Raw genomic sequence first — 25,378 nt, forward strand, 5'->3', positions numbered from 1 at the left:
TTGGTGATGAGCATTTCATTAAAGAGCACCTTGCCATTGTCTCTGGAATTTTCTTTTGACACACATTAAATCTTATAACCGATTAAGGAAGGTTCTTCTTTGATACCCAGTAAGCAGTTCTGATGCTGATGCTTTCCTGGTCAATGGAAGTATTGGTGGAAGGTTTCAGATCTCAACCAGGACTTATTTTTCTCCCTCAAATGGTCCTTAAGTGACTTTTTGACCAAAAAGTAGTGCCATTTTCCAGTCTCGTCACCAGGAACGTAACCAAAGCCTACATGAGTAGGGAGACATGGATATCATGCATCCTTGTAGTATATCATGTTGTTTCTTCAAAATACTCACTATCCTTCCCTGGGACAGGATAATTCATCCATAGCCGTGACATCCAGCTTGTCGTATGATTAGCTTTGGGTAATGGAATGCAGTAGAAGTGAAGGGTCTTTCCTAGCAGAAGTTTTAAGAGCTACCCCCCCCCCCCCCAACATACCTCACATAGTGGCTGGTTCTTTAGCCTGGGTCCTGGAAGTGAAGACAACATGAAACACAGCCAAAACTGACCCTCACTAAGCATAAGGTGCAAGGGAAAAATAAACTTGTAAGTTGCCAAGGTTTTTGGCTTATTTCTTATTGCAGGAAATTTAGAGTAAGCTGACTGGTATAACTTTCTAAGCATACAGGATTTAAAACCTGGTTTTGGAACGGTCTAAATGCTCTCCTAAAGGACTCTTGATTTCTGTAGGACTTCCTCAGGGCAGGCAATGAGTGGGTGATGAATGACTGATCCTACTCCGTGTGAGAGTCAAGTTCCGGCTGTTTCCCGTGAGCCAGGGTGAATGCAGTGACCTCTCCTGAGATGTGTTAGAAGTAAGCCACTCTGGGTGTGGCCCCGTTGTTGTGAGCCATCATTTAGACCTGTATTCTGGTAAAATGGCATAAAATTCTAGGGTCAGGAAACATCTTTGGGACTGGAGACAACAGGTCATCTTGAGATATCATAGTAGTTCTCAGTGGGGAAGGGTTTGCAGAAGGGAGGGAAGGAGAGGAAGATGGTGCTGGAGATCTGAAGGGTTCACTCCTGTTTTTCCTCGCTGACTCCATGATAGAAATATCCATCTGTGAAGAATAGTGTTTTTTTCCTCCCCAAAGAAGAAAATTCAGCATCTGTACCTAGAGTTCCATTGGAGAAGTAGCTGAACTCAAAATGCATTAGAGATCCAGCTGCAGTTCAGTGTTGGTGGTGTCAACAGTGTGCAGCAGCCCCTTAAAGAAGACAAGCTGTGGTTTCCTCCTGGGATGACCTCACCAGGACCGTTGATAATAGTGCTGGTGGAAAGTGGAATAAAACAGTTAGTTGAGCCTTAGAAGACAGAACAGTAGATGAGCAGGAGAAGACACATTAAAAATAGCATAGGGCTGGTAGCTGATTGCCTCCCTCACTTTCAGGTTAGGGTGGTTAACGACAGAGGTCCCAGAGAATTAGTGTTGACTCTCAAATCCTGTCTGGCCTCAAAGACTCCCCCTATTTCTTCCAGAATGAACCAAGAGTCAATCCTCATAAAACACTTGTACATTTAGAAGGGCAAATGGGGTAAGGGCACAGGGTGGGAGTGGCCAGTATGGGTCCCTGGTGGCCCCTCATGCACTGTCGCCCAACACCATCACTATTGCCATGTTGTCAGGACAGTCTGCACTGCCTGATGCCCTTGAAAGACAGGCAGTACCAACTAACTAGTGCTTGGCTACTAGTTAAAGGCATGGACTCTGTGGCCAGAAAGACCTAAATTTTGTATCTTGATTGTGCTTGCATTCATTCTGCTTGGGAAAGTGGTATAAGCTTCTCAAGGCCCGATTTTATCGAACACTAAAAAGAGCAATAGTTCTTAACTTACATGGTTTCAAGGTTTAAATGAGCTAATTCATACAAAGTGCCTATCACAAAGCTGGGGGCTTAAGAAATGCTTGCGCAACACTCACTAGTATTGTACTGTCTAGTCTCAGCTGAGAAAAGTCAAAATGAAGGGTGGATTAGAATTGTCGCACAAGTTCTTATTTTTATCTTTTTAAAAGATTTATTTATTTATTTATTTGAGAGAGAGAGAGAGTGTGTGAGTGTGAGTTGGGGGGCAATGGGAGAAAGGGCCAAGCAGACTCCCTGCTGAGCAGGGAACCTGATGTGGGGGCTCAATCTCAGGACCCTGGATCATGACCTGAGGCAAAATCAAGAGTCAGAGGCTCAACCGACTAAGCTACCCAGGAGCCCTACAAGGTTTTATTTTTAAACACAGAGTTATAAAGTTATAAAAAATAAGTGGATGGGGCCTTTAGGCCTAATTTGTTTATTAAGAATGGATATTAAGAAGTCAGACTCAAGGGTACAATACCTGTCCAATAGAGTTTGACAACAAGATACCACATCGGTTGTGTTTGCAGGTAGACTGGAGTTGAAGGCATTCTCTAAAATGCGATGGCAGTCGATGTCTACGGGGGTGCTGGAGAGTACTCCTGGAAGTGAAATAGAGTGCCATCCATTTTATTAATTAACAACGTTACCCAGCCCTCCTTCTGTTCTTAGCTTCTCCACTGTGCTCTGCACATTTCACTTTACAGTATCAGCCGCAGCTCTGCCTCCCGGCTTCGGCAACAGCAGATGCTGCTTCTGCAGGGTGGGGGCATGGCCCCCCTGAAAAGCTGCCATTTTGTGGTCTTGGGGACATAGGACACAAAGGACGGCGTGCAGTACCTGCAATGCAGGCTGTCATGAAGCAGGCGACGGTCCCCGCGATCAGCGCCCTCATTGCCCCTGAGGTGATATCACGTTTTCTGGAAGGAGCCATGGATGCTGGGACACATGGAAGTAGGAGATTAATGTTGAGGTCATTGATTGGAAATCCCAAATTCCCCGCCTCTGAGAATTGTTCTGGGGCTGGGCATCTCAGGTGAGCAACTTGTCTTTTTTTTTTCCCCAAATTAACTGGGAAAGTCAAGATTCAAGAGCTTCAGGATGAGCTCCACATCCAGAGAAGGGCTCTGGCGGGGGAGGAAGGGAAGAAATTTGTCCACATCAGAAGGTCCAGAAGCTTCCATTTTCTACAGAAGAAGCAAATCCCATGTTTTATTCTAAGTTTCACACAGTGTCTGGAGGGCGTGGCAAGGCAAATGGATTTCAAGGAGAGATCCAAGCATCTGCAACTCATTGTCACTTCTATGCCTATGGCAGACATCACTAATTCAGTCACAGCATTTTCCCACTTGCCCTGGGCCTCAGAATCCTTCTTCAGGTGGCCATTATAAATCCACTGGAACTGGCATGCAAAATGAAACCTATGTGTCATCCCTGGATAGGGAAGCACCGGTACATTTGAGCATCCTGAGGTTAGCTTGGGTTATACCTAGGAAAACTATATTGCAGGGCAGGGATAAAAAATAGACCCTAAAGGATTTACTACTGTCACAGGGCTTCCCCCCCCCCAACCCCCGATGCAAATAATGTTACAGAGCCAGATGGAGATTGAAAGTATGTTTATGTCATATATGTTGTTAAAGAATATTCTTTTCACTTACTGAGTCCGCCGATCACTATTCCTAGGGAACCAAAATTAGCAAAGCCACAGAGAGCATAGGTGGCAATCGTCTCAGAACGAATCTGTAAATAAACATAAACACACAGAAGTATATGTGGTGTGGGGGGCGCCTGGGTGGCACATCAGTTGAGCGTCTGCCTTTGGCTCGGGGCGTGGTCCCGGCGTTATGGGATCGAGCCCCACATCAGGCTCTTCCGCTACGAGCCTGCTTCCTCTCCCATTCCCCCTGCTTGTGTTCCCTCTCTCGCTGGCTCTCTCTATCTCTGTCAAATAAATAAATAAAATCTTTAAAAAAAAAGTATATGTGGTGTGACGCAGCTTAGTAAATCTGACATCCTAACCAGGCCTACTTTTCTGACTATGGAATCAGTATTGGCAAGTGAATGTGCAGTGCATGGTGTCAAACACCTGTTGCTTCCTAGAATCTTTTTTCCCCCATTTCCCCTGGAATTTTGAGAGAGGCTGTGTGGATTTGGAGACTCTCTACAGAGGAGTTGGAATTGGTAGTCTTAACCTCTACAAATGGTACTTTTTGCCCAATGATAATTTCTCTTATTCAATATGACCTGGCCACCTGAGCTAATGTGCCAGGCACAGTGCTAGATACTGAGGGTATAAAATTGATCCCAGAAAATACTCACGTTACGTTTGACAGAGGACTTATTTCGAATGTATAAAGAGCTGTTATAATTTAATATTAAGAAGACAAGCACCCAATGAAAATAGCTAAAGAGATTTCACAAAAGACATGTAAATGGCCAAAAAAGCACATGAGAGGATGTTAGACATCATTCGTCACCAGGGAAATGCAAATCAGAACGATAAGTTACCACTACAGATCGACGAAAATGGCTAAAAAAATGGACAGTAGCAGGTGTTGGCAAGGATGTGGAACAATTGAAATTCTTGTACGTTGTTGGTGGGAATGTAAAGTGACCCAGCCTGTTTATAAAGTACAAACATACTTGGCAGTTTCTTATCAAGTTAACAGACACAGCCTGGATCACCCAGCAATAACACTCTTTGGAATTTTCCCAGGAGAAATCAAAACATATGTCCACAAGAAGACTGTATGAGAGTATTTATGGCAGCTTTGCTCAAAATAGCTTCAAGCTGGAAACGACCCAAACGTCCTTCAACAGACAAATGGATAAACAAATTATGGATATCCACAAAATAAAATACTACTCTGTGGTAAGAAGGAAAATAACTAATGGATGCAACAACATGAATGCTAAGTGAGTCCATTTGTATGAAATTTTACAAGCAAAAGTAATCTATAGTGAATGAAAGATCAGGCTGTCTGGGAATGAGGTGATGGGGAGGGGTATTGTTGTCTGCAACTGGCCATGAGAGAAATTTTCTAGGTGTGATGGAAATGTTCTGCATATTCACTATAGATGAGGTTACACAGGTGATGTAACAAAACTTGTATATACACCCAAAAAAAGGACTTTTGTTGTATGTAAATTATACTGCAGTGAAAAGGAATTATATTAGTAAAAAGGAAACTCAGAGATATTGTAGGAGTTCCTTTCATTCTGGCTGTGGTGTGTGCTTGTCTTTCTTTGGTCCTCAGCTCTAACCATCCCATAGGAGTATTAGGTGCCCACTTAGCAGTGGGAGAAGGAATGATAGTCTTTTCACGGGCAGTCGGAAGATAGGAGGTGAATTTGTAGAAGTATGAGCATAGCCCTCTGGCTCTACTCTGACAGTCAAGAGGTATGCTCAGACCAGATCATTCTTTCTCAGGTTGAGGGACCGACCACAGGACACTCAGAAGATTCAGTGGACTTCGTTGTTCACCAGAAGCTCACCCATCTGGCAAAGGCACCCATACAATTGAGGCAATAATTTTCTTTTCCAAAACCCTGAAAAAATCTATAATTTGGTTTAAAGAACAAACCAGGAAAATACTACATTCAAAAGTAGTAGTGCCTTTTTATCCCCCAACTAACTGGATTTTTTCAAAGCTCACCTTCAGGACTCAAGAGGCCATGTTAAATTTTTTGTTGATTATAAGGCCCCTCTTCTCTTTCATGGTTTTCTCAGAATGCCTTTGTTGATATTTTCAATCAGCGTGCATATAGCCGGCAGGAAAAAAAATCATGTATTTGAGCAGTCCGCTGTTTCTGGAAAAGCCCATCCTCATTCCCTGCTCTCTCTAGTGCTTTTCATTTAGTTCAATTGGCTTCAAAAACAGGCAGGCTTATTAAGAGACTGTGGGGAGGGAGATGGCACAAAGCGCTTGAGATTCCTCTTTCCTGTTTCTGGGGATCTGTGGGAAGGGCATACACAGATGTGGCCATGTAGGGTTTTATAATAAGAGGGAAAGGAGGCTGAAATGATACTGCTTTTCCTTTTCCCATACATGTGCATGAATACATGATGGAAAGAGATCCACTGCCCTGGGAAATGAACAATATATCGTATAGCTCTCCTAGCGCCTGAGCAAAGGTGCTGTATGTACAAGGACAGTCATTGTAGCACTGCTTCCAGTGGCAGAAAATCGGTAACAGTGCCCATCAACAAGAGACTGGTTAAAATAAATAACGGTGTGTTCATACTAGAGAATACTGTTTCACAGACACCGATGGGGAAAGGCACCGAGATGCGTTATTACATGCGAAGAGCAAGGTTAAGAGCGTAGTGTGGTACAGGGAGAAGAGCTGAGTGGCAGAGAAATAAGGAGGATGACTTACTTTCCCTTTTGCCTTTTTGTACCTTTTGGATTCTGTACCATGGTATGTATAAATTAAGTGTAAACAAACAAACAGGCAATGTATTACTTTTATGCTAAGAAAGAAAAGATGATGGAGCAGAGAAGAGCTTATTCTGCGGACAATGTGCTACATACATATTCTGATCTGGATGACACTGGGTTTGCCTCATAGACCCAGAGCTTACGCTTCGGTCATGTGGTGCCTTTTCCGGGACTGGTGTCAACACCCCCACCACTTGTTGGTTGGTAAACAAAAATTGCAGGGACTCATCCCCATTTTGTCGACTGGAAATAAGCTGGGAAACACAAACTGCTTTTGCCGTTATGACTCAACAGTAGCAGAAGCTCTTGGGCTCTTGTCTCCCCATATCCTCTGTGGGTCTGCCTCTGGTTGGCCTCACCTGCAACCCAAATCAGCCCTCCTGTTCTGTCTCTATTCTCATCATAACTGTTCACAAACCTGCTCGGCACCGGCAGGACCACGAGCTTGCTTTGCTCATTAACAAAACAACTTTCTCCTGGCAACTGGTGTTGGGGATGGAAAGCAATTCACTTAATTTAGCCCATTGTTTCCTTTTGGCAGGGAAGCAGGCTGGTTTGTGGTGGCATCCAAACAATGAAGACATTTGGCCAAGCTCCACCGTATGGCCAGTTGGGGAATAAACATTTGAGAAACAGGCGACCTACAGAGCCACTGTTATCAGATGTGTGGGTCAAATGCCTCTGACCATAAAATATGAATCGGTACTCTCCTGGAGCATGCTGTTGTATTTGTAGAATATGTGGGAGTAAATTTACATGTTTGGTCTTTAGGAGACCGGAAGAGATGGCGGTGGTGTTCAGTGGTAGGCAATCTCAATTAGAACCTTGGGCAGCATGCTTTTCCTCCCCTTTCCTTTTAAAGCCAAATACATGCCTAGAACATTCATTACAAATGGCTTGTTTCCATGAGTAATGGTGGCGGTCTGAAATGTTTGCCATTTCCCTAAGAGTTTCCATGTGTGTGATGATTCTGTTTTTCAGGAAAGGAAAAGCTGGAGACTTGGCTATAAAATAGGACCTAAGTCATGGCTTCACCTGATCCCATCCAAGGCCAAGCAGACATGAGCATCTCCTTGGAGCCTATTTGCCCTGAAGTGCTGACATAGTTATAGGATGCTTGTCTCAAAAGTTTAGACCACAGCCCAAGCTCTTCTCTTCCCTCACCCACTTGGAGAGTAGCAACTGTGTCTCGCTATCTCTTTAGGATGTCCAGGCACTATCTTGCGTTTGCGCAGTTTCTCAGAGTTCATAGAATTTCTAAAGCTGGAAGGAAGAGATCTTCAAGATTATTAGACAATGAGCCCAGGAGGGCAGAGACCTCATCACTTGTTCAATGCTGTAGCCTTAATGCATAGATGCATTGCACATAGAAGGCATGTAGCAAATATTTGTTGATTGATTGATTCCACTCCCAGCTCATATGACTCTAGGTTTAGATCCACAGCTCTCGAAAGTAAGTGATCACAGTAGTAAGGATTGGCTGTGTTGACACACACACACACACACCGATTAATTCAACACAGTGGAATATTATGAGGTGCTATGTTCACTACGGTTCCATGAGATCAGGGGTTTTTGTTCTGTTTTGTTCTTGGAATTTTGTTCCCCAAGTACCTGGCCTCCTACACAGAAGCACTAGTGACTATCGGACGAATGTATGTATGTCATGAAGAAGTGTATTCTGAAATCAACGTATTTACTCACCGACATATATTGCTGCACACCGTCCACAAATTTGGGTCCAGCCTCCTTTCTTAAACTGATCAATTTTGAGAGGTGTTCATAAGCCACAAATTCATTGAAAAATGTCTTGTAGCCTATGAGTTTAGCAACCATAAAGCTGTCTTGCCAGTCTACTCCCATCATGAAGGAAAAGGGCATGAAGATGTAGGAGCATATTATCTACAAAACCCAAAAACAGATACTTTATTAGAGTGGTGATTTGCTTCCAATTCTTCTGCCTCACCCTTGTGACGAGATTTTTCCCAATCCCTCTGTGTCTCCTTTAAGCATAGAAATCCCTTCACATTGCCTTGCCCATCTCTATCCATGAGGAGTCAAGGTTGGCATTGGGTCATTTGAAGTCATTCCTGGCATGAGGTCGTCATTCTCTCCTGGAGTGTGATAGGAGATGGGGGGGGGGAGCAGTGGTGGGAAGATGGGAGATACATGGTAAGTGTGTGCATTGTGTAAGAGTATGCTACAGGTTGTTAGGGAAGGCAATTCACAAACCTATTTTATTTTTAAACAAAGATAGGCAGAAACAATGGACAGAGATGATAGAATTATACCTCAAAACTCAGTTGTGGGTAGTCAAACATGTTTCCAAGCCAGGACAGGGCTGCATTCACAAAAGACAATAGGGCCAGGAAGGCAATCAGATTCACAGCTATGTTTGCCACCAGGGGGATGGAAGAGGATGCTCCCTGTGTTGCGGCTTCTAGGAGGTTCCTTGAATCACTTTATCAAAAAATAGCAATTCCAGAATTATCAAGGTGTTGTCAGTGGATGGACATCACAGGGGTAGAAATGGCATAATCAGAGCTCATTTGGTTAGAGACACAAAACTGTCAGGCTCATGCCTTGGTCAAAATACCTAAATTCAATGAAATCATGATGGCATTGATAATTGCTGAGTGTAAGTGATGGACATATGGGTTTCTAACCATTATACTACTCTGTTAGTTGGGGGGGATTTATAATTAAAAATTTGGGAAGTGATAAAAACATTATAGGTTTTAAAAATTATATTAAGGTAGCTACCAGAACATATTTATAAAATATTCATGATATAAGAACTAATAATTCAAAGAAGGCCTGAATATCTATCACCTCATTTAAGAAATGGAATGTCACTGTCACCTTTGAGTACTCCCCCTTCCTTAATCTCACCCTCTTCTCTTCAATTTCAGAGGTACCTGGCTCCCTAGAAGTTGCTTATCATTCCCTTTCTTTTCACTTTTCCCATGTGAGTGTGTGCCTAAATTATATGTTGTGTAGGTTTATATATTTGCTTAACTTTGCAAGTGGAATCGCACTTTGACAACTTGCTTTTCACTGACCATGCCTACATATAAACAAGAGATGAATCTCGGCAACAGGCTCGTTGATGGATTCTTTTATTGAATTAGATTCTTTTGACTATCCTAAACCCCTTCATCTTTTTCACCCTTTTTTCTTTCTTTTGCACAGGACAAAAGAAAATGAATTGATGAGGGGTTAAAAATACCTATATCACACCTTCATTCTCCCTATTATATAGGAAACTTCCAGAAATGGTTGTCCCATGGCTTTCCAATGGTCATAACTCAGGGCTCAGTAAACACTATACCATATTTTAAATGAAATACCTACTTTGAACCGTTAAGGAAATGTATTGATATTCAAGTATTTAGGAAGCTTTTCAAGTATTGAAAAGAGATTTTTTTTTTTTGAAGTCTAGTGAAGTCTAAAAGTCACTGGGAAATTAAATTCATCTCAATACAATGATTCACCGTGCTCTCCGATGATCAACTTTTTGCTGTACTTTGAATTTGGACCCTCCCCCCCAACTCCCCAGGTTGTATGAACTAGGTGTCCCACTTACCCACTTTCCATTTTCATGGCGTTCTTGAGGGTTATTTTAGGTTTTTCTGTCTCAGGCCAAAAGAGTTTTGCCACGGCCAAGGATGCAGGTGCAGACATGACTGAGGCGGTTAACAGGTGGGAGGCTGAAACCTGTGATTTCAGGAGAAAGAAGGTCAATGAGGTTTAGCTTCTCTGTTGTGTTCAGGATGAACAGCCCAAAAGCCTTACAAGGGAAGACAAGGGCAGAACTGAGCCCTATGCCAGAAAAGTGTTTCTTTGGAGGTTTGGAAGCACTGAGTGAGCCAAGCCGGCATCACCTTGAGAGTCAGAGGGAGAAGGAGGAATTGGTATTAATTGACCACATCCTTTGGGGAGAAGCCCAACACCAAAACCTAATCATTTCAGAAGAGGATTAATCCTATGTAAGAGCTTCCAGATTCCTCTACCTCTCTGTGGACATTCTGAGTGTTTAAATAGTCCCTAAAGCCCATATTTCATTATACCATCAGTTTAGACGGAAAGTATCTGGGAGTGCAGGCATGGATACACCCCCCCCCGTCTTCCTTCCTCTCTCTTGAAATCCGTGGTGTCTTGTATAATATTCATTTATCCAGAGTCTCTTTAATCTGTAAGTGATTTCTGTTTCCCTCACTGTGGGCCTGATTAAACTCTTTCTCCTTTCCTCCCCATATCCTTATTTTGTTTCAGGATTCTCTTCCCTGTATTTTCAGAATGCCAGTGTCTGTATCTCCCTCCCAACCCCCATTCCGGCCAGCGCATTTCTGCAGGCAGAATTCCTACAGTGAGGGCAGAGTGGACCACCTGCAGATCCAGTCAAGCTGCTATTCCTGAGATCTCTGTCACCCTTTTACTCTACCCTCTTCCTCTTGGTTGGCTCTCTGAGGCCCAGATGGGGTGGAGGGATGAAACTCACCTATCTTGTAAGAACCTCTAGCCACCTGGGTCCACAGCTGTGCGTTCTTCCAGTTCTCCACTGGGGGTTGCCTCTGTGTGTGGCTTACAAGCTCTGTGCCTGGGGCATGAGCATCACTTATAACGTTCTGCAGCCCTGGGCCACAGATCACCAGCTGTCCAACTGGGTTGTACGTTAGAAGGTACAGGAGGAGTTTTTAAAAAAATGGTGATGCCTGGGTCTTACCCCCAAGAGATTATGGTTTAATTACTCTGTGGCATGGGCCTGGGCATTAGGGTTTTTAAAAAGTTCCTGGATGGTTCTAATGTGCATTAAGGTTTGGGAACCACTGCTCTAAGCCACAGGTCAGAAAACTTTGTCTGTGAAGGGCCAGAGAGTAAGCATTTTTGGCTTTTTCAGGCCACAACTACCCAACTCTGGAGCACGAAAGCTGCCGTAGAGAAATGAATAGAAGTAGCTGGTTTCCAGTAAAACTTTAGTTACCAAAAAGGCGGAGCAATTTAGTTGACCCATGAACCATACTTGCTGACCCCTGGTCTAGACTGCCTTTACTAGTGACAGTCATAGTGGGGTTGTTGTTGTTGTTGTTATACATATTTAAATGTTTGACCAAAGTAGCCTCATAATATGATTCCATTCTGCCACAGTTGGATATAATTCACATTTAGGTGGCAGGGATTTGAAAGTGAAGCCACAAAGCTCCTCAGGGTCACTCTAGTCAAATGCCAAAGGAAGTGTGAAGGACACTCTTTTGGCCTCCTTATCTGGCAGCAGTGGTAAGAAAGAATGGATAACAGCAGCAAAGAAAGAAGAGGCTAAATTTTCCATAAATTTATCTTCAAACATTCTTACCCCAAAAGAGATATATGCACCTAACACACTTCCAGCTATGGTAGAGAACCCAGCAGTCATGATTGCGTGGAGTTCAGACTTGGTGATGTGTGGTAAGTATGGTCGGACTAGCAGTGGAGACTCCGTCTGGAAACAAAGCAAGATCAGATTAAATGTTCCCTTTTAGATCTTAGGAACGTGTGCCAATCTACTCAAGATTCCTTTTTTTTCCCCCCAAGTGGAACCCAATGTAGGGCTTGAACTCACAACCCTGAGATCAAAATCTGGGCTGAGACTAAGAGTTAGACCCCCAACTGACTGAGCCATCCAGGTGCCCCAAGATTTCATTTTCTAAAGCAGTATCTCTTTCTTTCTTTTTAAAGATTTGTTTATTCCAGAGAGAGAGAGAGAGAGCATGTGCACACAAGCAGGAGGGGCAGAGGGAGAGAGAATCTCAAGCAGACTCCACAACAAGCACAGAGCCTGATGCGGGGTTCAATCCCACCACCCCGAGATCACGACCTGAGCCGAAACCAAGAGTTGGTCTTACAGCAGTATTTCTAAGTGTGGACCATAGACAGCTCCATCAGCATCACCTGGGAACTTGGTAGATGTGCAAATTCTCAGACTTACTGATTCAGAAACTCTGGAAATGGGACCAGCAATCGTGCTTGAACAAGCCTTCCAGGTGGTTCTGATGCATATTCATTTGAGAACCCACAACACTGATGTCTGGGTCACTGAACTCTACGTCAGTGTGCATATAGAGTCATGCGTAAAGTTTGCAGAGTTTGCAAGGCCAATTCATACAAGATCCCCACCAGCCTAGGATTGGAGTCTGATGGCCAGGTATACTTTTCTAAGGTTGGAACACTATTGCCCAAGTAACTGTGCCCTGGCCATGTGAACTGGTGATTTCCTATCTTCCAGCTTCATCTCGACAGACCATATACCTCTTTGCTTACACCGCAGGGAAACAGAGACTCAAGTATAAAAAAATACCAACAATAACAAGGACAGGTGCCCACAGGCACTTTCCTAATTGGGAATCAGACACCCCACTCTTCCCCTTGGGTGGAAAGGAATTAGAGAGAGTGTAGTTGTAAGGGCTTGAATCCCATTAAGGAGGACAGGCGGCCTGCGACGTGGGGCTCTCCATAAATAATAGCTGTACTTTTAGCATATTAAGTACCAAATTGAGCACCACAGAAGCATGTATGCAATTTTACAATTTTCCCCTCATTATTTGTAATTGTTCTATAAGATTGAATGTGTTGAGCTTCACTTCATGGACTAAATAGAAACTCAGTACATAAGCCCTCTTACCCTGCAGGTAGGAGTAATCAAGTCAAGATGGTGTTCTAATTAGTCCCAAGAGATTTTATGACTATAATTATAACAATTTCAACTCCTAGGGAAGGAAGTATGGGCCCCGCCCTAAAGACTATACTCCAGGCTAGCAAGCTGGGCTTACCATTAAGGCGCAGCCTGCCTGGAGCAGTTGTAAGCCTCGGATTTGGAGCTGTGCGTTTCTCTGGGTGACTTGAATTTTGCTTCAAATCCAATTTCCTTGAGTAGGGGTGCTGGCAAACATTCACACGTTGTTTCCTGGGTGTGTGATTCCATTTTGCCTGAAGCTACCTATTCTGAGTGATGAGGATGATTACCATTTCTTCCTTATCCACCCCTTAGGAATGCTGCTGTTTTGAAGGACACCCCTTGGCATCATATTTCCTTGCTTAAATAGGCTTCAGGCAAAGCACTTATCTGTGTGATGGATCAGAAAGATGAAAATGCTTTTGCTCATCAGCATTTTTCTTCAGGCCCAGCTAAGACAGACTGTTGGCCAGTTCAGACAAGTTGAGAATAAGCTCAAGTATTTATGCAGCTGCTGGGTCATTGGTGGAAAGTCTTTCTTGGTCTCTTTCGTTACCACAAGCATTATACCACAGAAAGGGAGGCTGCCTGTTACATCTTTTATTTATTTATTTATTTATTTATTTATTTATTTATTTATTTGACAGAGATAGAGACAGCCAGTGAGAGAGGGAACACAAGCAGGGGGAGTGGGAGAAGAAGAAGCAGGCTCATAGCGGAGGAGCCTGATGTGGGGCTCGATCCCAGAACGCCGGGATCACGCCCTGAGCTGAAGGCAGACGCTCAACCGCTGTGCCACCCAGGCACCCCTACCTGTTACATCTTTGCAGCTTTAAGATAAGTGGTGAATTCCATTTGAGTGGGTGACCTGGTAGCCTCTGGAGGGTGGGTCAGAGACCTCAATGATTCAATCAACTCAGGAAAGATTGGTTGAGAATCTATACAGGAGAAGCCCAGTGCTTTGATAACATGATTCCATCTTTCCTCCCCTCCATAAACTTTCAAGAACTCAAACTGGACACTAGTGCACTGGGACACTCGGAAGGGATCTCTCTCGTACACTCTTTTTCTCTCTCTCTGGAATCTGGACATTGTCAATGCTGGGGGTTCCTTATTTTGACACCCTTCCCCTGACACTAAAAAGCAATATACCATTATATTTCTTATTCTACTTTCTAGGAAGAGTATCCATTTCAACAGATGTTTTGTTTTGTTTTTTTGAGATTACAACTTACCTGTCCAACGAATATATTGCCAGCAGCAACTACAGATTCAATAGGAGACGATCCCATAGTAACTAGCATTACCCATCCAACCTAAAAGGGGAAAAGGGACAATGCCAGTGAAGAGCTGTTTGTATATGCAACTTCAAAGTAGGGATGAAAATCTTTGGAGGAGAATGCCTCCCACCATTGTTGGCCGGCCAGTGATGGTGCTAAATGTGAGTGTATGCTGTCTAGTCTACAGAGCAGACCCAGCCAATTCTCCTACGTGAATGGTAGGGCTGAATCATTGTATATACTTGGAATTCATACATTCATTATACAAACAATTGTCTATTGAAACATTGTATAAGTGTATGAAATTATAATAATTGCCAGCAGTCATGACAAGCTTCACTGCATTCCAAGCACTGTTTTATGCTCTTGATCCAGGTAACCCATTTAATGCTCATAATAACCCTTTGAGGGAGGTCCTGTGATCACAGCCACTTTATAGAGAAGGAATCCAAGGCACGGAACAGTTTAGTTATTTTGTCTAAGATCACCCGGCTAATGAGCAGTGGGAGGTAGTTGAGGGTTAGCCTTTTCTACTAAACTCTCAAGGGAACATGGTTTGTGGTCCCACTTCTGCACTGGCCCTTCCAGCTAGAGACTGTGGTGCCCACTTCAGGATGGAGACCTCCTGTTGCGTTCTCTCCTTCCTTTCTGCTTAGACACGAGCACAGCAATGCTGAATGTTTAAGTCCACAATCAGAAAATTATGGGCCCTGGCACAGTCTTGGTGAAATTCTGAATTCTGCGGCTGTTCTGGTTTCTCTCTCTCTCTCTGTCTCTTCTTCCCTCTCTCCCTCCCTCCTTCCCTCTCTTTTATGTATTTACAAGGGTCAAAGGAGGGCTACGGCCGTGCCCAAACCCTGTATGCACTGCCCGGCTTGTGTGTGCATTCAAGCGAGCTTACACATTTCCTCATGTTCGATTTAACACAAGTGTCATACAACTGGCAGTGCTGGGGTGGCAGGAATGAGGTGAACTTTTGGGACCTTTTTTTTTTTTTTTAATTTGTGTATGCTTATCAAACTCCCCCAGAAATACAAAACAGCTTCTGCTTCTTGCTTGGATCCTCTAGCAACTCCTAGAATATCCACTTTTGCAATGTCCCGAGGAGAAGCAGGGACTCTGTGCACGGTACAGGGAAGACAGCCAGGATGAAGGAAGGATGCTGTTCTCCCCAAAGCTATCTGCTCTGCTGGAGTCAATTCTTTGGTTAAAGAAGTAATTACTAAGGTTTTATGAAGATAGCCAGTAACCACTGACTGCGAGTCAAAGCCCCATTAGACGCAAGTAATGAATCATGGAACTTTACATCAAAACCTTGGGATGTACTGTATGGTGACTAACATAACATAATAAAAAATTATTATATTAAAAAAAGCCCCATTAGAAGTCCCTTAGGTAAAATTGCCTCCAGGGCTGCATGTAGGATTTTTTTGGTCAGGGTCCAATAACCGGCTGGAAGAGGAGGTGGTGGTGAATCTTGGTGCAAACAGAAAGGCACTTCGGGAAAACCTGGATAAACGGCATTGAGGACTTTCTCCCTGAGATAATGGCTGTACCCCCGTCACCCAATCCCTTCAAGCCCCAGTACCTTTCTAATGACCCACTGCATCAATCCGAGGTAGTAGAGCATGGACATTACGGTGCTGAAGAAAACCACGATGGGCAGGACCTGGGGGCGAGGTAGGGCGTGAAAGCAATCGTGGGTTGATGTTGGCCTCAGTAGGATTAGTAGAATTCGGATCAGGTCTCTTGTCTGCCTCCTTATTCCCGCCGACACATCATCAAAATCATCATCATCAATGTCATTTTGAACTAAATGACACTTTAGTCAGGCAGTGCCCCCCCGTCTGCTGTCTCTTCTTTGAATTTGCTCTGGATAAGCTTGAGTATATTTCATAGGAAACTGGACATGTTTCGTTTCTCTTTGATGATCTTGTCTTACTGTGGTTTCTCAGAAAAGGAGTGCAGTTTCAGGGGAATTTGTAAGAACTAGATCAACAAACTGAAGGCCACTGGCAGATATTCTTGAAGTTCTGATATTAAACAGCCTCATTAGCAGAGGATCCTTTCAAAGTGGAGTGTGAGTAGCCTCTCAGGTCCTTACTTATAGAGGCTTCACAGATTCGATACAGCACGGTAGGTGCTTACACACACTGCCTCCCACAGAGCAACACGCATCCTTTAACTCTTAAAGTAATAATTATTTTACTGATAGATTTTTTTTTTAATCACGAAAAAAAAAAAAAAACTTGGGAAACTAGTTTGCTTTTGTGATACCACCATGGTCTTTTTCTGCATCCTGTTTCCCTGGTGCTATTTGGGTGCCTTCGATGCAGCCTGTGTTTCCACAGTGAACAGTTTCTACCCTGCAGAGAACACACAGAGCTGTGGGCTGGGTCCCTCTGCACCCCTACCCATCTGTACCCCTTCCCCTCTGTTCTCCCAGCTAAATGACCAGGGACAGGCTGCCACCAGAGGCAGAGAATGACCGAGGACAATTTGTACAGGATCTAATTTAGAAAAATCTATTAATAATATATATTAAAAGACATTTTGTGCCATTATTCAGAGCTCAGCCACTTATGTGCTTTTATTGGCTTTAATGGGCAAGCAGAGCCTTCCTGAAAGCTTCGGGGAATTAAAGGAGCTTATCTCTTGAATGTTCCCACAGGGATTCTGCTTTGTCAGAAAGGATGGAGGCCACTGCTCTGGGGAAGAAGGGGGTGGTGGGTGGGTGGCTGCGTTGGTAGGAAATGTCTAAAGACTCTAGTGGAGTCTGGGCAGCAAGTTATGCCTTCCTGGTGACTTTTCCCAATTCTGGGTTCAATTCATGATATGAGCATATTTCTATCTCAGTTTGTAACTCTGCACCAAAGCATCAAATAGACAGTTTAAAAAAAAAAAGAGCAATTAAATAACAGATTCATCATAAATGTTGACCTAACTGAAGCCAGGGTAGTTTGGAGGTAAACTCAGAGTCCTTACGTGAGAGAACAAGTTAGAAGTGTGGGAACAATAACACCACAAAAAAAGAATGCTGAAGGAAAAGCCGAATTCATCTTTCTGCCTCATCAACAAGTATTTGTAGGGTCTTCACAGGGGAATGTGAGCTTCCTGGGTCTTGTGGGAGAGCAGGGAGGCCAGCTTGACCTTTCCCCTGAAGCATAATGTCCCTCCTTCGGTTGAGAGAAGGCCCAGACTCCCACCCACTGCACTGAAGGGAAGACAGGAAAGGTTTAGCATGGAGATGGCTCTGGAAGAAGAGAGTTTAGTGTGGGTGAGCAGCTGTCTCCTTTTGGGAGACGGAGGGGGTTCCTGAGCACAGAGGTGTCACTGATCCCGGGCCTGGAAGCCATCGGTGGCCATATGCCTAATCGTTGCCAGCAACCGAATGTTCCTTTCCCTGATGCCTCAGATACTATTATCCCATATGAGTTTTCAGAAGTATCTCAGGCAATGCTAGGAGCCCCCTCAAAAGTATATTTCTGACTTCCTCTGGATGTTTCCCTCCATGCTATGGTAACAAAGTAAAATGTTTGCAATCTACTGACTTCAGATAAAATCTGATAAATGGAAAAAGGCAGTGAAGTGCTATCCACCTAGGACATGCCCGGCAGGTGTATATCTGGTTTCTGGTCAGTTTCTATCAGAACATCAGCAAAGACCCAGAAGGTACTGAAAAGGAAGTAACTACTTCGAAATGGGATTTGGCTTTACCTTAAATGCAAATAAGTGTTCTGCATATGTCTCACCGAAGACAAACTCAGCACCAGCGTTCGTATATTCCAAGAAGGTCTGCGTTAAAGTAAGGAAAAGAGACGATCATTACAACCACAGAATTGGTGGTTAGAGTCCACAGGACCTCCCAGGCTCCGCAGAGGGAGAGCGCAGCAAACTTGCTGGTTAGACGTGGAAGGTAAATTTTCATAGCTTTCCCTGCTCCAGTGGATGGCATGAAAGTAGATTTTTGAACTATACCTGCATACGGATTTCTCGTCATTTGCGACACTCAGTCTAACTCCAGGATGCGCAAGAATGAGCCAGGTGTGTCAATCTGTTCCAGCACACAGGGGGCATTAGTTAGCCCTCGATGCAAAGAATTCTGTTTCTCTGTTTGTGGAACCATCTGAGAAGTGTGACACTTCTGGGGCAGGATGAAAGGGACAGTCTGGATAAGGGAGTGAGGCAGTGGATGATATGGGGAGGGACAACTATAATATTCATAAACTAGACAGATTAACGCCTTCTACACAAACATGTGGCTCAGCTCGTGCAGATGAAGGAACTTATTTCTGACGTGTCTTGAGGATTATATCCAAATGTCAAAAACACTTAGAAGCAAGATATTCATTTGAACCCAACTTACCTGAACTTGTTGGCCCAACCAATCGAAAGCCATAAATCCAGGTTCAGTCCTCAGGATTAAGAGCCCAAGAAGAAACTGTAACCCAATTCCCCAAAAGACAGGCCTCCAGGAAACCTATGCGGAAAGATAAAGACATAGATCTTACTAGAAAATGAATGGTAAGCTCAGCATAGACACCCAGAGGGTCACTATTTCCTTGGAAGCTTCTCACACATGGCCTATGATCCACCTTCTTTTGGAGGCCAAAGCAGTTGTGAGCAGAGAATCCCTCGATAGAATCATGCCGCCAGATCTCAGGGCTGCATTCTCCCTTTCAAATCCTGAGTTTGCAGGCTTCTGTCCCTGGAGAGTATGTAACTATTATATCATGATAAAATAACTTAAACACAAAGAATAGTCTTAGAGGGGCCATTAAAGGAAGAAGGATCTGGTCCTCTTCATCGTGCTGTAAATGTTAGAGACATATAATTATTTCCCGTCTGGAAAATGGAAAGGCAGAACATGGCTTCTCTCTGTGTGCCCAAGGTTTGTTAATCTGACAATTTGTAAGTGAATTAAGTGAAATTCCACCCTGTTGAGGGGCTCTCATTTCACTGTAAAAGGAACCAATTAACTCTAATGCAGAGCCAGGGAGTGCAGCAGGAATGGACAGCCATCTGCTTTCATTTTTGATGTGGAGATGAGTGGGCTGCAAAGATCTGTGGGATCGGAGGCATAGAAGCCAGCAGAGATGCTGACCCGAGGCGGGCAAGCGCTTTGGATCCTATTAGGTGACTTGTTTGGGTCAACCTTTCAGAAAACCAGTAAAATCTTCTGGAGTTTGCCATTCTGAGTCATGTGTGAAGGCTTCGACGTCTCCAAATTCTTGCCCATTTAATGGGTTACAGGCCGACAGGATGAGAATGAGAATTGAATTCAGTGGTAACAAAACTGTTTAAGGACAGATTTTTGCAGTAAAATAACCTAACTTGCAAATACAAATTTGATAAACTGCAGAATCCAGTGGCAGAATATTAAATTATTTACTGGCCTGGGGAAACTGGCATCAAAAATAGATAAATTTTCTTTGTGTGTTTGATGGAGGGAGGTGGGTACATGAGTAGAAATTGGACTGGGCAGGAGAGAACACCTCCCTGGTGGTGTAACTGGAAAATTACTGAGAATGAAAAATGAGAGAGAACTAGTACTAAGAAAGCTTGGGAAGAAAGGCACCTTAGCCACTTAAAATAGCATAGCAAGGTAAGACAAATACTGAATAGCAGTGAAATTCTCTCACACTCATTATTTTGAGCAATTTAAACATGAGAGGGAAAAAGAGGGAAAAGGCTGAAAAAGATCGATTTCACACTTACTTTGGTTGGGTACTTGGAAAATAGAAATATCAGGATAATATACATTATGAGGCCACCAAAGGACACCAGCTGCTGTTGGCCCAATTTGGCGGTGTCAAAGATCAGCCAGAGAATAACTACCAGGATCAGTATGGTCCAAATCACCCTAAAAAAATCAGAAAGGAGGCATTAGCATCATGTGTTGTGCTAACCTGAAAATTTGGAGCAGGCTTAAACTAACAAACACAGAATTTATTAAGGGTAGCACACCCTGGCACCAGGAAGTTAGGCTTCTAGAGGTTGCACAGACCTTCTTTCACTGTGGCCCTGAAGGCAAATAGCTAGTAAATAAATAAATAGATAGATAAATAAATAAATAAAAAATAAATAAAATTAAGCACTGCTTTAAGCACATTCCACAGCTCTTGGGCTCTTCGCTGGTTCAAGGACATACAAAGGGGTCAGAGATGAGAAAGGATCTTTAGAGAGGGAAGTCTGGTGATTTCTTTGAGAGCTCTGGGGTGTGTCCTCACTTCCATTTTGGGAGTTGGGAGAGATTTTATCTTTCTTCCTTTTAGGGGAGAATTTGAAATGTGTTCTCTGAAGATGGGCGACTTTAGCGGAGCATCAGAGAGCTAAATTGGACTTCAGGATGTGTTCTGACTCCTTGGCGGATCCAGGGGGCATGACAAGTTTGACTCATAGCTTGGAGGGCAGAGCCAGAAAGCGTGCTGTGTTGTGATTGCACAATCCTGTGTTATTAGGCCAAGGGTTTGTGAACTTCCCTGGTATATCCCTTGTGAGCCATTCTGGGGTGAACATGTCTTGTGTCCAATCCACTGAGGCTACCTGGAGTTAGAGGAGGCCCCACAGAAAGAAGTTGAGGGAAAAGCCCTGAGTGGCCACTCATAGGATATGGGGTCCTATTGGAAAGAGTCAGCTTTAATATTTCACAGGGTCTTCCTCTCAAAGAGGCCAGCTTCAGGTCCAGAGCAGAAAGCTGCCTCCCCAAGTCTGAACTGTACCATCGTTCGGACAACATTTAGTGGCACTTGAAATTAAAGCAGTTTGTAGGGATGTTTGAATGTATCTTATGAGTTATTGCCCTATCTAGGCCTTGATTTCCTGTTTGTAAAATGAAGGCATTATAACTCAGTTATTTCTAGTTTCAATAGCTCATAAATAAGGGAGCAATTTCAGAACACGTTTTTGGAACAGTATTGGAAAAGACTAACATCCCCCTCAAAGGCAACAAGAGGAATGGGTGCATTTACCACTTCATCCAGGACCAGTGTCTGTTTAGGACCCTTTTGCCAGGAGACAGGCACTCATCGATTCGATGCTCATATTTGGCCATAAAGTAATCCCAGACTATAAAGAAGATGGCGGCCACGGTGATCACGAAAAGGGGAAGGGCTCTCTGAAAGTTCAGCACACAAGCTGCAATCACCATCGCCAGGTAACCTGTTGAGAAAGGGAGCACAGATGGGGACCATCACTGGCACCAGCTGCCGACCAGCCTCCAGCACTGACACGGCTCAGCCAAGGGGAGGTTCAATCAAGAAGCCACTGAATGCAGAGTTGTGCGGTGTTTGCTGCATGGCCGGAAAAGCCTAGAACACTAGCTGGCCCAGTACAGAGGAAGGTTTCAACCCTGCTGTTCCCTGTTTCAGCTATCTGAGCACCAACCAAGCCACTGACCTTGAAGGTGCAGTGATCTTGAATTAATGCCAGTGGACTTGGGTGCGAGAGTTCACATTTTATAGATAGAAGTGTTCTTCAAAATGGGCTGTGGAACACTTTGCTTTGGAGGAGGCAAAATAGAAGACCTGCTCATGTGCAAAGATAGGCAAGAAGAATAGCCTACATGACCCTAAACTCTTGATCACATTGTATTTGCATGAAGTATGAATTGCTTAGATTGCCCCCTGCGATTAGGTTCCCACCTTGTATCACCATGTTTTCTAGTTACCTGGATTTGCATTAACCAACCCTTAAATACATCACAACAAAGGCCGTAAGAGTAGGGGACCTAAATAATTAGCTGCTAGCTGCATAGACCGAACAGGGAAACAATCTGCATAGGCAACTCTAGTCAAGACCCACCAGTCGGGGCTTCTCGATTAACCTCTCTGCTTCTTGGGATTCACTGAAGTCCAGGGGAACTGAAAGAATAGAAAGATTTCTTTTCTTTCTACAGAAAACTAATATTTGGGGGATTCTCGAAAAAAGACACTGGCATCCATCCACCTTTGTTTATTTACCTAGTATTAAGATGCCCCAGATGATGTACCAAACGGTGGTTTTGTGTTTCTTATAAAAATCACAAACCGTATCATACTTCCTTTCCAGATACCTGTAACAACACAAAAACAAAACGGCAGGCAGAAGTAAACGTCAAAAACATGAAATAAACTGACATACAATAAACTGAGCTAGATGAAGCTTTGTTAAGCAAGCAAGCAAACGAACGACGAATTAGTGAAGTGTATGTCCTACAAAACAGAAATGGGATACTCATCTCATTTAAGACTACAGTCAGCTGTGGCTTGCATCAGCCTTTGCCGCGTGGATGTGCCAAGCCCTGAGGGCTCACAGATATGCAGAAAATGTGCTTCTGGAAACAGAGCAGGGGAGATGGTAACTAACCAAAAGCAAAAAATAAAATAAAATAAAATAAAAAAATCACAAGACGGGAGTGTTTCTCACTGGACTATGAGGGCCTCTGAGAGCTTTTAGGCCAAGGTTATGAAATGTTGATTTTAGAAACTCTCATCCTTTCTGGTCTCACAAGGTTTAAGTAAGTTGGTTGTTCCCTGTCCCGGCTTACCGTACTTTTTAGTGGGAGACCGACAGACTTCACTGGGTGCTTGAAATGTAAAGAAAGATTTTGTGGTTTTCAGAGCTGCTAACTGCCAGTTTGTAATATAGCTTTCTAGAAAGTTCTGGCATTGTTGGCATGCCTTTGTTTCTGTCCAGAGCTTTGTTAGGGGGTGGTGGGTAGTGAGTGAGCAATGTGTGCATCTGATCACTTCTGCTGGGGAGGACAGTGTCCATCAGCGAGTGAGTTTGGAAGGGTCCCAGGGCCATACACACGGGGACTGTCCTCTACTTCTCCTGGGGTGCTCCTGGTTCCCTCCACTCCTGCCCTGAAATCTGGCTTCCCTGCGCTCGCCTCTTTCCTCAGTGCCCCTTCTAATGGAGACCTCTTCTTCTCCCACTGGAGGAAGGAATTTATCCACACATTTAATCATTGCCACTTCTAGGCCACTTCTAGTCCCTAGAAGAGATTCCTCGTCTCCAGGGTCTCAAAGGACTCAGCCCTGAGCTAGGACCTCTCCTCCATTCTCCACCTTGCAGCAGCTATACCTGCGTGTCCAAGTCTCGGCACCCCCTGCACGTTTCAGGGCACAGCCGAAGCCCCTCACTCCTATCACACCTTCTTGCATGTCCTTGGACAGAGTCATTCCTCTGTGCTTTTCTCCTACTGTCTTCTTGGATCATATTTTGTGATGAAGCCTTGACTGGCTAACTTCCTGGAGAACAGATGTGAGTCTGATAGCACTAGGACCTTGGACATGACATGCTGCTTGACAGGCATTTGTTGAATTTCCAGATAAATGAAGCGGTAATGTGTGTTGCTTATCTGAACAGCATTCTACCACTGTGGGTTGGGTCCCATCAGTGGATCATGAAGGGCACAGTGCGGGACACCCATCTTTAATAAGAAAGAATAAGATTTATGAGAGCATATCACACATAGTAATGGTGAGTCTTACTTCATGAAAACTTAAGTGTTATGCATGTGAGTGAATTAGAAACATTGATCCGGAAGATACAAAGGAAATAAAAGTTCGGTAAAGACTAAGTTTTCGTGGTGGAATTTAGGAAAGGCTGATGATCCATCAACCTCAGTTTCTGATAGTGTTTCAAAGTGGCAGGGGTGGAGGGCAACATCGAATCGGTCACATTCATGTACTTTAGGCTGGATTCATCAGATTCTTTAATTGCACGGAATGTGTGTGGTCCAAGACAGCAATCTCACACTGCATAAAGTAAAGTAGCTCGAAATAGAGGCTTCAGCCATTTGGTTATCTTGACTAGACCACTCCTATCCTCCTGGTGATTGCTTCTATCCCATTAACATTAAGAAACCTGAGTACCTCAACATTAAGAAACCTTAAGAAACCAAGAGAATTTCTCAGCTCCTGGGGTCAGAGATCCATAAAGTAAAATGAAAGATGGAACTAAGCGCAGGTTTCTGAGGTAGTAAATATTTTGGATGCTGTATATGTGACAAGAGCTTTTAATCCTAATTCTAACCAACTCCAGAGGTACCTTATGATGCAAAAAAAAACCCCAAAAAACAAAACAAAAAACCCCCCCAAAAACAAAAAAAAAACCCAACCAAGCAAACAAAAAACAAAAAACAAAAACAAAGTTCCTCAGAGACATAGAAATTTAAATGGGCATTCAGAAACTTGACAAATACTTGAGTGTTATGACAGACCAGACAATCTTGGACTAAGAATCAGAAGCTGAAATTGTTAAGTTAGCTTTGTTCCTTTCTAGCTGATTAATCTTGAGTAAGTCACTTTTCTGAGCTTCATTTTCCTGGTCCAAAAAAGAAAGAAAATAATTTGCCTCTCTCACCTCACGGGGCAATAAGGACTTGGAATACCTTCAAGATATTATAACGTAAGAGCAAGTTTGTTGGGACTTGATGCGGATTGGGTTTTGAGAAATCAATTGCTTATTGATTGACATTGAGAAGATGAATTAACTACTTTTGCACGGCTTGGAGCAATTAGTTGGTAATTTATACCTTTAATTAGAAGACTGTCCTGGATATTGGGTTCCCAGGACATCAGCAGTTTGAATTTACCATGGTGATTATCATAGAGATCCGTTAATTTTTCTGAAAATGGTGTTGGCTGGGTGGTAGGGAAGGGGGGTTGGGTAGTGGTGGGAATAGGTAATACATAATAATAAGCATTTGAAATTGGATGAGGATAAAACAAAGTGGCAAAACCAAATAGGAGTCAGTATGGTTAGTTCTTTGGTTAAACCTGTACCCTTTTTGATGTGTCTCTGCATTCTCCTCCTCATCTTCTTTGTTTCTTAAAGAATCCTGCTCAATGGTGATCTGCTCTTCGTCCTGGAAATCAAACATTGCAGCAGATGGAATAATGAGAATCCTGGGCATGGTGGACCCTCATCTCTTTTGCTCAGAATTTTGGCAAAGGACTGACAAAAGCCCTTTTAAAATTATTATGCAAGAAGATAGCTTCTATTATCTACTTGTGCACACATTTTCCCCTTTAATCACAAAAAATCCAGGATC

At 43.5% G+C, this 25,378-nt stretch overlaps 1 protein-coding gene across 1 annotated transcript in view; it reads right to left on the reverse strand.

Moving 5' to 3' along the window:
• Positions 1-464: 464 nt before the first annotated feature.
• Positions 465-25,378, reverse strand: part of SLC28A3 (solute carrier family 28 member 3) — a 51,561-nt gene continuing 26,647 nt past the window's right edge. The window contains exons 3-18 of the mRNA XM_019794984.2: positions 25,110-25,192; positions 22,299-22,390; positions 21,309-21,498; positions 20,056-20,200; positions 18,704-18,817; positions 18,055-18,132; positions 15,926-16,006; positions 14,293-14,373; positions 11,702-11,827; positions 9,935-10,065; positions 8,640-8,808; positions 8,053-8,250; positions 3,565-3,646; positions 2,744-2,842; positions 2,385-2,505; positions 465-1,326 (exon numbers count right to left, since the gene is read on the reverse strand). Of these exons, the coding sequence (XP_019650543.1) occupies positions 1,200-1,326; positions 2,385-2,505; positions 2,744-2,842; positions 3,565-3,646; positions 8,053-8,250; positions 8,640-8,808; positions 9,935-10,065; positions 11,702-11,827; positions 14,293-14,373; positions 15,926-16,006; positions 18,055-18,132; positions 18,704-18,817; positions 20,056-20,200; positions 21,309-21,498; positions 22,299-22,390; positions 25,110-25,192 (1,917 nt within the window). The 3' untranslated portion in view covers positions 465-1,199. The remainder of the gene's footprint in view (positions 1,327-2,384; positions 2,506-2,743; positions 2,843-3,564; positions 3,647-8,052; positions 8,251-8,639; positions 8,809-9,934; positions 10,066-11,701; positions 11,828-14,292; positions 14,374-15,925; positions 16,007-18,054; positions 18,133-18,703; positions 18,818-20,055; positions 20,201-21,308; positions 21,499-22,298; positions 22,391-25,109; positions 25,193-25,378) is intronic.

The sequence above is a fragment of the Ailuropoda melanoleuca genome, chromosome 17, assembly GCF_002007445.2.
Source record: "Ailuropoda melanoleuca isolate Jingjing chromosome 17, ASM200744v2, whole genome shotgun sequence".
Taxonomy (NCBI): Eukaryota; Metazoa; Chordata; class Mammalia; order Carnivora; family Ursidae; genus Ailuropoda; species Ailuropoda melanoleuca.